The sequence below is a fragment of the Nematolebias whitei genome, chromosome 7 (genome assembly GCF_014905685.2).
Source record: "Nematolebias whitei isolate Nwh7 chromosome 7, NemWhi1, whole genome shotgun sequence".
NCBI classification, from domain to species: domain Eukaryota; kingdom Metazoa; phylum Chordata; class Actinopteri; order Cyprinodontiformes; family Rivulidae; genus Nematolebias; species Nematolebias whitei.
In genome coordinates, this window is record NC_056504.1 from 38,072,728 (window position 1) to 38,088,005 (window position 15,278).

The 15,278-nt window shown below is 39.1% G+C and overlaps 1 protein-coding gene across 1 annotated transcript; it reads left to right on the forward strand.

The window, feature by feature from the left end:
- Positions 1 to 7,980: 7,980 nt before the first annotated feature.
- On the forward strand, positions 7,981 to 9,672 carry LOC119412454 (potassium voltage-gated channel subfamily A member 10). Its single transcript, XM_037679463.1, has one exon. It carries the CDS (start codon positions 7,981 to 7,983, stop codon positions 9,670 to 9,672), a length of 1,692 nt encoding a protein of 563 aa, XP_037535391.1.
- Positions 9,673 to 15,278: the final 5,606 nt, after the last annotated feature.

Genomic DNA, 15,278 nt, shown 5'->3' on the forward strand with positions numbered 1-15,278 from the left:
TGCACGGTGCATCATAACATGAGGTGCATGAGGCTTGTGCACAAGGCTTGGCTCGTGATGGCGGAAGGACTGGGGTCATCCCCCGGGACCTTCAGCTGTCTGTCCATGGCGATGAGGAGCTTGGCAGACTGCTGGGAGGACTGACCATCGCTCAGGGAGGAATTCTGCGCGGCATTCGGGCAGTCCTGCTGCCCAGCAAGACTGAGAGGCCCGCCGGATCTGACAACAAGCTGGATCGGTGGACGGATTGGTATCTGTGGCCAGATTCTTCAGATTCGCAGCAGGAGATCCTTCCTGCCCACAGCTATCAGCATCTATAGCAACTCGTGAATGAAACCAGGATGAGCTATGACGACGCTTAATTTCCCTTTGGGATTAATAAAGTATTTTTGAATTTTGAATTGAATTATCTTTGATTTTTGATGTCCTTTTTTTCATTCATTCAACCTTTATTTATCTTCAGTAATTAGTCTAAAAAAGTTAAATCTGGTCTTCTGGACATTCAAAAAACAAAACAATGCGAAGGACCAGATTTGACAATCCAGAGGACGAGATTTAACTTTTTTTTGTAATTTTCTACCTGGATTATTGAGCATGCATCAGGATATGCAGTAAGTAGTATTTTTTGTTAAATGTTTCAAATTTCTCAAAACAAAAACCTTCTATCATTCAAGATGGAAATCCAAGACAGCACAATAATAATCAAATAATCAAATAAATACACCCTTTAGATATATTTTAGTCAATAACAATATCAATAAATGTAAAATTATTCAGTAAAACATGCATGGACACCATGAAACAGATTTCAGCTTTTTTTAATTATCTTAAAAAGCACTTTTTTTTTTAACCAGAGTGTCTGCAGTCAGGACAGGTCAGCTGCTTCACCAGATGAGCTCAAAAATGCGCTATAAATAAAAGGTTGGGGTGAACTGAGTTCTTGCAGAGAATTGTTGTAACAGACGCTCCACTCTTGAATATAATTTAGAGAAAAAAATTCAAATTACTTATCAATAAAACAATGAAAGTCATACATACGATCTAACAATCAGCACCTGATCTGTATTCTCTTATATTGTTTTAAAAACGTAAAAGTTTAATGTTAACAAAGTTTTAATTTTACATCAAATGTATTTAGTCATGAAATACACTTGTGCAGCTACGATGACCAAACTGAAAGTTTTTATAAACTATTACAGTACTGACAATTTTCAGTCAGGTCATCTGGATAGTTCCTTTTTTTTTTTTTTTCCTTTTTTTTTTTTCTCCTTTTTTTTTTTCTTTCTTTTTTTTTCCTTCTTTTTTTCTTTCTTTTCTTTTTTGGGCTATGACTGCCTCAGAAAAAAATAAAAATAAAAAAATAAAAGAAACTGTCCAGATGACCTGACTGAATTGGATTGTATACCTGGATTATTGAGCATGGGCTTCTTTTGGTATTACAGTACTGATACTAAAATTAGTAAACTAGAGAACTAAAGGTTATTAAACCTGAAATAAAAACTAGCAAGCCCTGTTGCTAAAACGCTTTCTGGAAGGTGTTAGGAAAGTCAGTGGAGTAAATTTTAGTGCACGGTACAAATGATTTTAGGCAACACGCTGCTACTGAGACAAGAAAGCTCAGGAGGAAGGCCATGGTTTTATTTTATGAGCCCACACAGAGTTCACCTTGTCAGATGAACGATTTCATTTCTTCACTCTGGCATAATTGTCTTTGTTTCATGAGAGGAAAGGTGATGAGCAGGTTATGAAATGTAGCAAATGTCTGCACAAATAAGTAATATAGTCTTTATCAGGAATCCACTGCAAAATGTATGCTCTTTTTGTGAATTTACCTGTTTGGCAATCTCTTACAGTACACAATACTAATACTAATACTGAAATGATAAACCTAAACACCTTGATTACTGTCTGTTAAAGTCTTTGTAGCTCATCAGTTCCAAAATAAACTATATGGATATACTTTAGTTATTTAAATGAACTTTTCTCCTTCTAACTTATGTTTTGAGTTTTACAGGTGGTTTTAATTACTAAAGCTGGTGTGCCCCCGTGTTCTCCTGTCCAACCATCTATGTAACTTGCAATGAGGAGAACCCCTGATGTGATATATAGGATTACTAGACTGGAATAACCAGTTGCTTTTACAGCAGCTATAAGATTACCAGGCTGGAATATCTAATCCGTGCTACCTTACAGGCACTTTGAAATCCTGTCATCCTTAATGGATGAGCATAAGGGCTTCTAATTACCCAGATCATGTGCACAAAATGAGTAGTTCACAGTTTATGGTCATCCCTAACCAAACTGGCATCGGCCGACCAGCTGATTTTAAATCTTTTTGCTAATGACTTGTATCTTTGATCAAAGTTCAAATTAATTTACATGTATTGATATAGCGCATTTAACAACAGTTGTTGGCCATAGTGCTGCACACAAAAGTAAATGTTTCTTTTGGCTACTCCATTCTTCAGGGGTTGCCACAGCGAGCAGACTCGCATGAAACATTTGGCAGTTGTTTTACACAGGATGTCCTTCTGATGCAACCTGGGCTCAAACCCACAACCTCAGGATTACAAGATCATGGCACTGACCACCAGTTACCCAAAATAAATAGTAAAAAGGCTAAATGAAACATAATAGACCATTAAACCACATTAGACCACAATTAAAAATATGAAAAGACATAAAATAGTGCCATCAAACATTTGTATAAATGTCATCTATAAAGGTTTATTACAGCCAGAAAGAACAAATGTGTTAAGATAAGATTTAAAAACACCAAGATGTCTGATATGAAGGGCCATCTGGTTCCACAGTTTAAGAGGAGTGGTGGCACAGAGGTTAGAGAAGGCAGGCCTGTGATCAGAAGGTCACTGGTTTGACTCCCCATGCCGACAACATCAAAATGTGGATGGAAAAGGTGAAACACCCACACTTGCAGTGTGAAACCGACCTGGATAACATCAACATACAGAGAGTTACAGTAATCCAGATGACACAATAAAAGCATGAATCATTTGTTCAAAGCTCTATTATTGAGCTTGTATGGGAATTAAAACCACAAGAGGGTGTAGCTTTGGTCTCCTGCATTCTAGCATTCATATACTGTAGATCTGTTCCTCCTTCCTGTTCCTCTCAAACCCAGACGGTCGAAGCAGATGGCTGCTTGTCCTGAGCCTGGTTCTGCTAAAGGTTTCTTCCTCATGAGGGAGTATTTTCTTTCCACTGTCACCTTCGTGCTTGCTTAAGATGAGAGTTCTGCTATGAAGTTAAATTCAAAGTCTGCTCCTCAGATAAATAATGTTAACTTATTTTTATATAGGTACCTATATGAGTGTTTCTGTTCAGTGCCATGAGATGACTTCTGTTATGAATTGGCACTATATAAATAAACTGAATTGAATTGAACTTACAGTGACAGAACTCACCAGATACCAATCTGACTAATTCTAATACATTTTGGGTGACACAAACTAAAGCCATAGAGACCCTGCCTAAATGATCCAATAGTACTGTAGCAATACCAGACTATTTGAGTCCAATATTCAATTCAATTCAATTTATTTATACATAGCCAATTAGTAAAGGTCTCTATCTAAGGAAGCCTACAGACTCATTGAATCTTCACTTCATCACAGTCTCCCATCCTGAGCAAGCATAAAGGTAACAGTGGAAAGGAAAAACTCCCTTAAAAAAAAAAAGTCCAACAGAACCAGTCTCAAGAAAAGTGGCCATTTGCTTTGACCAGCTGGAACTGAGATGACAGGAAGGAGAGACAAACGAACATAGAATGGCAGGTCCAGATATAGGTCCAGCTGTACCTGAAAGACAAAACACATGTTAGGATAGAAAAAATAATTACAAATACAAAACAGGTTGAGCAGAGTAAGTAGAGACAGTAGCAGAGTGAAGAAATGTGGTCAGTTTGTCCTCCAGCAGTCTAAGCCTATAGCAGCATAACTAAGGGATAGCTCAGGAAACCCAAGCCAACCATAACTACAAGATTAATCAAAAACGAACGTCTTAAGTGGCATCATGGTGGCACAACTGGTAGAGCTGCTGCCTCTCAGCGAGCAGGTCCTCGGTTCTAATCCCGATCCGGGTGCCTTTCTGGGTGGAATTTGCATGTTCTCTCCGTGCATGCGTGGCTTTTCTCCTGGTACTCTGGTTTCCTCCCATAGACCAAAAACACGCATGTTAGTCTGACTGGTAACTCTAAATTGTCCCTAGGTGTGAGTGAGAGAGTGAATGGTTGTTTGTCTCTGTGTGTCCCTGTGATGGACTTACGACATGTCCAGGTTGTGCCCCGCCCCTCGCACAGTGATTGATGGACATGGGCACCGACGAACCCCGTGACTCAAAATGGAAGAAGCTGGTAAAAGATAATGGATGGATGGATGGATGGAAAGTCGTAAGCCCAGTCTTCAAACTGGACAAGGTGTCAACCTCACGGACAGAAACTGGAAGTTGGTTCCACAAGAGAGGAGTCTGATAACTGAAAGCTCTGCCTCCCATTATGTTTTTGGAAACTCTAGGAACCACAAGTAAGCCTGCAGTCTGAGAGCGAAGTGCTCTGTTAGGAAAATATGGAACAATAAGATATGTAATACAAGATGGAGCTAGGTTGTTGAGAGTCTTGTAGGTTAGCAGTAAGATTTTGAATTCAATTCTGGATTTGACAGGGAGCCAGTGGAGAGAAGCTAAAACTGGAGAGAGATGAACTCTCCTACTAATACCAGTTAGTTATTCCCGAAAATGTGCCAAATTGGTACATTGTGGGAGCTATAAGGAATTCTGGAAGTATATCCACTCACAAACTGTAACTAAAGCAGTGGTTTTGTATTAATGCACATTCATAAAGTTATTGCTAAAACAATGTTAAAGTGATAAATTAAGAGAATTAAACTTGTTTAGTAATTTTACAGTGTGGCTTTGAAGCGATTCCAGACAAATCAAAACTTTCTTTTTTATTTCAATATCAAGTTGGGATTTATTGTTCCTGCTCTGTCAACTATGACTTAAAGTCGTGTCCATGAAAGAGTGCTGGAGGTGCTTCTCCACCCGTGCAGCATCATTTATATTCACAAATAACCCTGCTGATGGAGACATTGCTTTGTCAACACAGCCTGTTTATCAGTAAGGTGAGAGTGTCATCGGTAGAGGAGGTTGCAGGGAGGGAGGAGGGACAGATGATGGATGGAGGTCTGCATGGAAGGTTAGAGGGAGGGGCGTTAATCCCTCTGGTACCCTGTCTGTTCTCCTGAGATGAGTGACAATGCGGTAGCTGCATTTTACGTCACTCTGAAGTTCACATCTCATCCATTTACCTCCTCTTTCACACCATTACTGGCACACATTATTTTGTCTGGAGAAGGACTGAATATTTACTCTCTTGGTCTGACGTGCAATTTGTGATGTCTATCGCCCTGTCTCTTTTTGCTTGTAACAAATTCTGTTATGAAGTGTTTGAACGGCAGGTCATGATTTGACTGACTGCACACTCAATAACACATGCAGGAAACTGTAGAAGTTTCTGGATAAATGAAGGACAAGTCTGCAAACTAATGTGTGTGTTAGCACATTAATATATCTGTGTATTAAAATGAGCATAAAGTTTCTTGTGTCAATGCCTTAAGAACACTTCAGATTAATGTATGCTGATGTAATTGTGAAAACACATAATATTGTGAGAGTGTGTGGTAATCTATGGGAAAGAGTGGAGTGTGAAGTCCTATAAGAGTTCCCTGTGACCTTGAAGCCGTGCGCCTGCCTTCGCCTGCAGTGGTCCTGCTCGCATCGTAATGTTACAGAGGACCAGCAGCTCCTGGCTGCAGCATGGTGACTAGAAGATGAAGAGATCTGATAAAAGACAAATAGCTTTTCATCAGGTAACACAAGATTGAACCAATCTTGCCAACTTGACTGTCCTTCTACAAGCGTGCAAGTATAACTGCAATTAAAGGTTTTGGCTCTTGAAAGAAAGTGTAGCTGTTTAATAAGGGGGTTTACAATGTCAGCTCCTTAAAGTCACTTTTTTTAACCTGACAAATTTTGCATGAATGCACGATGCAAAAATACTAGAGCTGAGAACTTTCCAGTGAGTTTATATTTACTTGCCCAACCAGGAACTCACATGCATTTTGCAACAGGACATTACTGCAGTGATAATACAGAAATAAAAGAGAGCTTGTGTAAAAATTTTGCAGACTAATGTGACAGTAGAGTCAGTATTAATATGTTCTAAAATACTGACGTTAAATGAAAAATACAGTTTGTGTCAGTGCTCAGGATGAAGACAAGACAAAGCTGAAGTCCTTGGACAGAGAGACATCGCTGCAGGTTGTAAGAGCTTTTACAAGTGGAGTATAACGGGGGGAGAATATAGTCAAATCCCCAAGGTAAGGGTGGATTGGATGATCCTGCATGTGGATGCTTAGTCTGCAGAAAAAGGGGGAACGAGTGGGTCCCACACTCCCTTCCTCTGATCAAGCAGCGATTGGCTCCCACACAATAAATCTCCTATCACAGAGCACACCTATGAGCATCCCCGCTGACGGAGGAAGGAGCTGCAAGAACAAAGCCAGATGACCCCCCCAACCTAAAATAAAGTCATTTGTCTTTTTTTGTTTGTCTTGTGCTTGTGTATGTGAGGGAGCACTATGTTTGTGAGTTTGCGAGGGTGAATTCAGCATCTCTGGTTTCGTCCGTGGTGTTAAATTACCCTGTGGGAGCTTTAATACTGCTAGAGACACTCTTGATTGGGAGTTTTGATGAGGGAGAGTGAAGGGCGTAAAGAGGTACAGACCAAAGCAGCCGGGAAGGACAGAGCGGACATTAAGACTTCTGCAGAGCCAGGGGCACGGGTGAGTCCTAACAGCTGCATGCATTATGTTGCACCTTGGCAAGTAGATCTGATAAGGACACTAGTGTTTATGTAAAAGTAAAACTGCTTCTTTGATTGTCAAGTTAATGCCAGATAGTGGCAAAATGGTTCATTTAAAAAGTTTTGGTAGAAGAAAAGTGCTTTCGGAAAAGCTTCTTATAGATCTAAAGATGCTAGATGGTACTGGTACTGTTTGCGTCTTGTTTTTTTGTTTGTTCTCACTGTTGAACCCAGTAACCCTTCTCTGTGTTTACACAGAGAGGAGCTCAATATGCATACTGATTGTCAGCCCCAGGATGTGTATTTCACATCAAATCTACTCAATTTTCTTACATAAGATTGAGCTCGATATCCTGAACTGTTACGTTGTCCACTGCACCGTGAATGGAAACAAAGGTACACAGATCTCTTTGAGTCTCACAGGGCCCTTAGTGTCAAGTGCATCACAGCTTGACGGCATGTGTTCAGGATCTGGTTACTTGTTCAAACAAGACAAAAGGTACCTTTGAAACAGCTAATAATGGTTGGAACAACTAATAAAAGATTAAGAAAATGTAAACTTGTCCTGAATCAAATCGTAGACAAGTACCAAACAGTCAGACCTTAAAAAAAACGATAGACAAATTTTAATGAGCTTGTACTTCCAGCCGTTGCTAAAGGATCAAGTGTTATGCCAGAAGAAAAAGAAACAGTTTTGCAGCACATGATCAGCAATAAAGCTGTCCATACTGCCCGTAAGCACTTTTCCATTCAGTTTTGTCGAGTTTGTGTTTTCGTTTAGGTCAATGAAAATAAATTCAGGGTAAAAAATGTGTTTATGCAGAGTATCAGATAGCAGGTTCTCTGCTGATGCAAACAAGAGCTGACAGAAAAGCTCTTAATCAACAGAACTATTCTAGATTGCTCAAGAAAATGTAATACTCACCCTTTCCAAAACACTCTTTTGCAGATTAACCAGAAGTCCAAATCTAAAATGAGTGAACGGCAACCTGAATGGTAGCCAGGAGGAGGGAAGTCCCACCAGGATCCGCAGCGTGGCACTGGTTTCAGTGTCTCCTCTATCTCCAGAACCTGGCTGACTGCTAGCAGCAAAGCAGGCGATGGAGGTGCCACTTGTTAATTTTGAAAACATGGATGATGTTGGCATCAACCTGGGTGACCCAAGCGATTCTGGGTACCCTACCTCACCAACTTCAGAGGCACCTGATCAGAACCTGTTAGCCCACCGGCTGGCTTCTCCTCACCAGTCACCGCGCAGAGGACGGCGCAGGCGCCACTCTGGTCAGGATGGGCTGTCACCGTCCACTCCTCCAACACTAACCTCTAAAGCAAACTCCAGCAGTGCCAGCCTGATCTCAAATCTGAAGCTCCTGATCAACAGTGAGTCTCCAACGGACAGTGTCTTCAGTAAGATACAGAAGGATTATTACGAAAATGAAGATCTGTTTGAAAAGCACTGTCTGGAAGACAAAGATGAGAAAGTTGTTATCAATATTTCAGGACTGATGTTTGAAACCCAACTCAGCACCCTGAGTAAATTTCCAGAGACACTTCTGGGCAACCCTATGAAGAGGATAAATTACTTTGACCCAATGAGAAATGAGTACTTCTTTGACAGAAATCGGCCATCTTTTGATGGTATTCTCTACTACTATCAGTCAGGGGGAAAACTCCGCAGACCAGCCAATGTTCCCTTAGATGTTTATGCTAATGAAATTGTTTTCTATGAGCTGGGTCATGAGGCAATGGAGCAGTTCCGTGAAGATGAAGGGTTTATCAAAGAACCTGAGGTCCTTTTGCCCACCAATGAACTGCAGAGACAGTTCTGGCTCCTGTTTGAATACCCAGAGAGCTCCAGTGCAGCCAAATCTGTAGCTCTGGTCTCTGTGCTCGTCATCGTCATTTCTATCTTCATCTTTTGCCTGGAAACACTTCCAGAGTTCAGGGAGGACAGTGACTTTCCTCCAGGTTTCACCAAAATGATCAATGGCACCCAAGACAGTTCTGTCTCTCGTCCTGCTCCTAAAACCATCATGACATACCTCACAGACCCATTTTTCATTGTGGAGACTATTTGCATCATTTGGTTCTGCTTTGAGGTCTGTGTTCGTTTTGTGGTGTGCCCCAGCAAAAGTGATTTCTTCAATAACATCATGAACGTCATTGACATAGTGTCTATAATTCCCTACTTTGTAACCCTGGGGACTGAGCTGGCCACGACACCAGATGAAGATATGAACTCAGGTCAAAACATGTCCTTAGCAATACTCAGAATCATCCGACTGGTGAGAGTTTTCAGAATTTTTAAGCTCTCCCGACACTCGAAGGGTCTTCAAATTTTGGGTCAGACCTTAAAAGCCAGCATGAGGGAACTGGGGCTGCTAATCTTCTTCCTTTTCATAGGAGTCATCCTTTTCTCAAGTGCCATCTACTTTGCAGAAGTGGATGAGCCCCAGACACAGTTCGTTAGCATTCCTGATGGCTTCTGGTGGGCTGTGGTGACGATGACCACCGTGGGTTACGGAGACATGTGCCCCATCACCATGGGAGGCAAAATGGTCGGCACTCTTTGTGCCATTGCTGGTGTCTTGACCATTGCCTTGCCTGTCCCTGTCATCGTTTCCAACTTTAACTATTTTTACCATCGCGAGACTGAGCAGGAGGAGAAACAGGTGATGGAAGCAGCAGCGGAAGCTGCTCAGAAAATGTCAGCTGCTAACAAGTGTGGAAGCACCCTTTCATTGAACAAAGGTAATGGAACTTGGCAGAACGAGAAAAACAACATGTACTGAAAGACTGTTTATCGTCACGTAGGGCACAAAAACACAAATGGACAAAATCAAACATATCGGCTCGTTTATCTTACTCATCATTTTATACTTCAAACACAGATAAATACAGTATTATTAGAAACTGTGTGGTGAGGTGGTCTTAACACAAGTTGTCTGTCTGCATGTAGATGTGTCAAAGTGAAGTGCAATTAACATAACTCCAACCACTTTTACTCTTACCTGTGATGAAAGAATCTAGCCCAATATGAAGAAAAGCATGATCTGTGCTGTGGACAAACATTTCACTTTGACGATTTTAATACAAAAAGTGAGTACTGTATGGATAGAAAATGCTTTGTAAGCTGTAAAATGTTCATTTGATCTGAAATAGCTGAGCAAGTTTATCCCAGAGAAGGGAAAAAATAATTTGGTGATCAAGCATTCTAACTGGAAGTTCAGTCAGAGCTTGTATTACATCACAGGTCCACGTTGGTCTCCACTTCATCACGTTCAGCAAATTTGAGATAGGCCTTAGTGCGGTGTTCAAGGGCAGGCAGTGTGCAGTGCAAAGGAGGAGGACATCAGTGTACACACTGTCTCCTCAGCAAATCTATATCTGTGAGCGCTCAGCCAGCAGCACCTTCAGCGTAACAATATGTGTGTGATAAATAGCATGTCTGATATTATTCTTAGATAGGCTGCAAAGCATAAATCAGGCCTGCTTAATGATGACCATATCTACATGCAATAGTTGCATGCAACAGCTGTAGTGATTTAAATCACTTGTTTTTTTATCTATGGGTTTTGTTTTTTGAACTTCAACTAACAGGGTTTTGCTGTAAATTGATAATCCCAGCTTAATATTTGAATGTGATTTTCACCCTTTAAAATCATGTCAATTTATTGCACTGAAAGCTTTTTTTCCACATATCTCTTAAGCACTTTTGGAGCTTTATACCATGTTGGCAGGGAAAATATATTTATTAAAATAAATGTGAGATAATATATATTTATGATCAGATGAAAAGACCAGGACAAAAAAAAAAACAAGCCTTTTTTATTTAAACGTTTTTCCATTTGCCTGGTTTTATCTTTTTTATCGCATGGCGCAGAGGCCGAAATAAGATTAACTTCCTATTAACGGAAGCTTGTGTACCGAAGCTGAATGTAATAGTATTTGATCATACAGTAAAGATTCTTATATTTAACATGATAAACAAAGGTCATAAGTTAAATGTGTTTGTGAAATAAAGACAAACAGGTATGCACAGAAGAATAATATAAATCCATACTATTTTTGCATGCCACATTGCATTTAATAAATGTGAAAATATTGTATATATAAATCAGGCTTGCATTGAAATGCCAGTGAAAGTAGTTGCAACTCAGTCAATGCCTTCAAAATAATCCTATAATATGCAATTTGATGATGTGAAAATAAAGAATGTTTATGAAAAATGCAATAAATAAGGAGACAAAAGTTGGTCATTTCAATAATCAGCACTTTAATATATTCCGAAGCACTGAATATGTGAGAACTGTTACTGTATGTGTCAACTTTGTACAGTACAGTGTCATAATTTGCTATGTTTTATTTATTCTGCAAAGAGTGCCTTTCATTAAACATGTATGCAAACCGCATGAAGTTTATTTCGCTTGATTTCATTTCTGGGATAAAACGTACCCACAATCAAGCAGATGTAACGATTTTAACATCTTTTTCTTCTTATGTTTAAATATAAAAGTGATGAGTGCTGGTGTGAAACTTCAGGGCTGAACACTCATTAACGCCTCATGTTAGCTGTTATTAATGCTTCCCTGCTGCTGGTTCTCACTGCTGATCTTCCAACGGTAATATTCATTCAATTGACGCCTGTCAAAGCACAAGAAAGGGGTGTGGGAAAAAGCCAGGCTGGTGTTATTTCTTTTTTTTTTTATATTGATAAAAATATGTTTATTTCTGGTGTGTGAATAGCAGCCTGAAGGAGCAGCTGTTTCTCTTTAGGTGAGCTACAACAAAGCTTGTTAAGGAGGAAACAACTCAGTTCAGAAAATTCAGAAGATCAGAAAGATTTATAAGTTTATCTAGATGGAAAGAGCTTTTTTTTTTTGGTTGCTGTTTGTGACATGAATTAAATAAGAAGAAGACATATTTGAATGTCTTGTTCTTTTGGCAAAACACTTTTGTAGGTGGAGGGAACTCCAGTGCTATAGCTTATGTGACTTTTCTCGGATCGCTTCAGAAGCAAAAGCTCCAAGTTAAATATGCAGACCATATTAATCATTTATAAAATGATCTACCTTAACCAGCAAAGCTGTTTTTCTTGCTGCTTTGTCTCACACGGCCATTTAAAAACACGTTCTGGATCACTGTACATGTTGTGTTTATGTTGTTCTTGTATTCTTTTTTTTTATTTTCTGAGCTGAATTAAATGTCCAAAAGATACAAACCACTGCAGTACATTTTGCATTTTTAACCGTCTATGCTGTCACTTAATGCTTAGATCATCGTGCCGCCCTGCTGATCTCTAACTGTACAGGTGATATACCAAAGAATTAGCTTTGTTAGCGCTTTAGCATTTCAAAGGCAGATGTCTCAGGCAAGGTGAAAGCCAAAGTGAGGTCGTCATTTATAATTCATGGAGTTGTTCCATGAAGAGATCAAATCCAGCCCTGCCTAAAAATTCACCTAGAGAAATCCATTCAAATAGTGCCACATGGTCCAGTCGCTGTGACACAGCAAACTGTTTTCCAACTTTAAATGCAACTATAATAAGCCCCGCAGCCCCGCTGTTCTTCCGTTTATTGTCCAAGCGGGTGACGAGCTGCGTCCCTTTGCTCTAAGGGAAACAATAGACGAGTCTCATATCAGTAGACTGGGTTACTGTACTGTCAGCAGTCAGGCCAATTCAATTTAGGAGCTGCACAGACAGCAGTCTGCTGTCGTTTGCACCACCCAGGAGCTAAAGTCACCTGCAACTCAGCAGACTGGATTTGAAAGAAATCCTTAAAACGTCTCCAGTTTCTTCTAGGTGCTGCAACTTCTTTGGATGCAGGATGAAGTACATGTGTTGAGCTGCAGTTCAACAAAAAAAGATTAAATGATTCATATCTTTGTAGCATTTGTGAGGAAGATGATCGGGCAAGGGGAGACATAGTTAGATATACAGATTTTAGTCAATAAACTAAAATCATCTCATCCCTTAATCATTTTAGAAGAGAGTTACAGCCATTTTGGTCAAACTCTGTAAATAATATTAAGGTTAAGCACAATCTCATGCAGTATTGTGAGATCTTGCATGTTGTTAAGGTTTTGTCTGGGTACTCCAGTTTCCTCCCACAGATCAAAACTGGCTGCCTTCTGGCCCAGACCTCCCTTGCAAAAGAGATCTGTGAGCTCAATGGGATTTGCTTGGCTAAATAAAGGTTAATAAATAAATAAAGCCTTTCAGATAGACTAAATTTAGCTGAATATTTGTCAAATTTACTGTTATAGCCTTTTTTTGTGTTTCCTAAGATTAGTTAGCTGGGCCAGCTTCAATTTGGTTCTTCCAAAAGTTGAAAAGTTGTAAATTATATTCAAGGATCACATTTGCAGGAGCTTCATTGAAATCTGTCCTTTGGTTTGTGTGATATATTGTTAACACACTAAATGAACGCACATTCACCAGTGGGCAAAAGTAGTAACACTCTTTAGCCTTTGGTGTCAGGCGATAAAATTCACACATCTACAGATAGATTTATAAATGTTTACACTTTTTTGCTGGGAATGTTTGTTACCTAGAACTTGTAAAAAAAAAAAAAAATCAATCTTAAGACTAGTTTGTTTTTGTGCTTTTTATTTATTTATTTATTTATTTATTGCTATTGCATGTTTCAGTTCATGTGTTTATTACAGAGCGCATGAAGCATTCGACGAGCCAGCAGCAGATCATGTTTGCTGCTGCTGCTGCAATGATTGCATCATCAAGATGCAAAAAAAAAATCTAGAATTGAAAATAAACTTTTGTCTTATTTCAGAAATATTTCTTCAGAACAACACAAAACTCTGAGCACATCAGTGGCTTCTTTAATTTTGCTTATGTGAGATTGGTTTGAAGTAACATTGATAATGTCAGTTATTTCCTAAATGCAGGTTATATAGATCTGTATTTGTCATATTTAATATTTCTCAGTAAACTCTTCATGTGTTATTGTTAACGTTTATAGACTGTTATTTATATAAAAGCATAAAATATAGCAGATTAGCCTGTATTTGCTTCATATAGTGACTCAAACTTGTAGCAAAACGGTTCCAAAATCTTTAATTATTCATATGCTTTTTTAATTAACTTAAATAATTCAGGGTTTTAAATAATTTTTATTTACAAGCTTTCAATATATTAAGTTTCATTGAATATTACAGCACATCAAATGAGCTTTCAGGGTTTGTTACGTTCATGCATCGTGTATATTTTTGCTGGTGGACAATAATAAAGCCACTGTGTTTTGCATGGCTTTTTGAATATGATTTGCGTGCTCATATCTGCTCTGATTGATGTCCGTGTTTACTGTTATTCTCGGAGAATGGTGTCATCGCACAGAGGAAGGGCGAGTAATGATTCAAAGAGATAAAGATTTATGACAGGAAAATGCTCTCTGCTTCAGTGCGCGCAACCCGGAGGTCAATGACCAAACTGTGTGGGACGAAATGTGAGCATCACATTTGTTCAGCTTAACACCCATGAAAAATGAAGAAGGTGACCTAAAGTATCACCCAGGACCAGACAGCAGACGGAGCATTGGGTTAAAAGGAGCCCAGGGAGCTTTCCATGACTACAGCAGCCTGGAAAATTCAGAAAGTCTAATTAGAAAAAGTGGATGACTGAGAAGTCATCAAGCTCTACACAAAGATAAGTCTGGGTGGCAACACATAAACAGTTATCTTTATTTGCAGCAGAAAGATAGTCCGCTGTAAATGAATCCGAGGCTGCAGTTTATCGCTCCTTCCTTATCAGTAGAAGTCTGTAGTGAAAACTGTGAAACTGGGGTTTGGAAACTTTAAGGTTTTCCAGAAAGAGGGTCAAAGAAGCAAAAGGTTTATGAGAAAGTTTCACAATCTGCTGTCAGGTCCTTTTTAAAAAAAAATGTGAACAAAAAGTCCTCATAACTAGGGTTGTTGCTTCTTTTTAATTTTAATTTTTCTTAAATCTGAGCAGCATTTTTCTAAATACTTAAAGCAGAAGCAGACAAAATAAACATCTCTCCAGTGGATGTTATTATATTGTGTTATATTCACATCATCCATTAAAATTGGGTCTTATAGTTGAATCTATTGTACTATTGTATATACTAGATCCAATTATTTTGTCAAAATGAATCATAAAAAGTTAAAATAAAAATAAGACATGCCACTGAGTTAAGTTTGACTACAGGACCAAGGAGCATTAAAATGAGGTATTATTTTTATGTGATTATAGAATGAAGTAAAACACCTTTATGCAGTGACTGCCAACAGGAAACAAACATGGACTCACTGGATTTGTGAAGTGTGACACCTGGTGAGAATTCACCAGTACTGCAATTCATGCAAACCTCATTTCAAATGCCTTTGTGTTTTAATTCAACTTTTAATTGTGAAGAAGCTA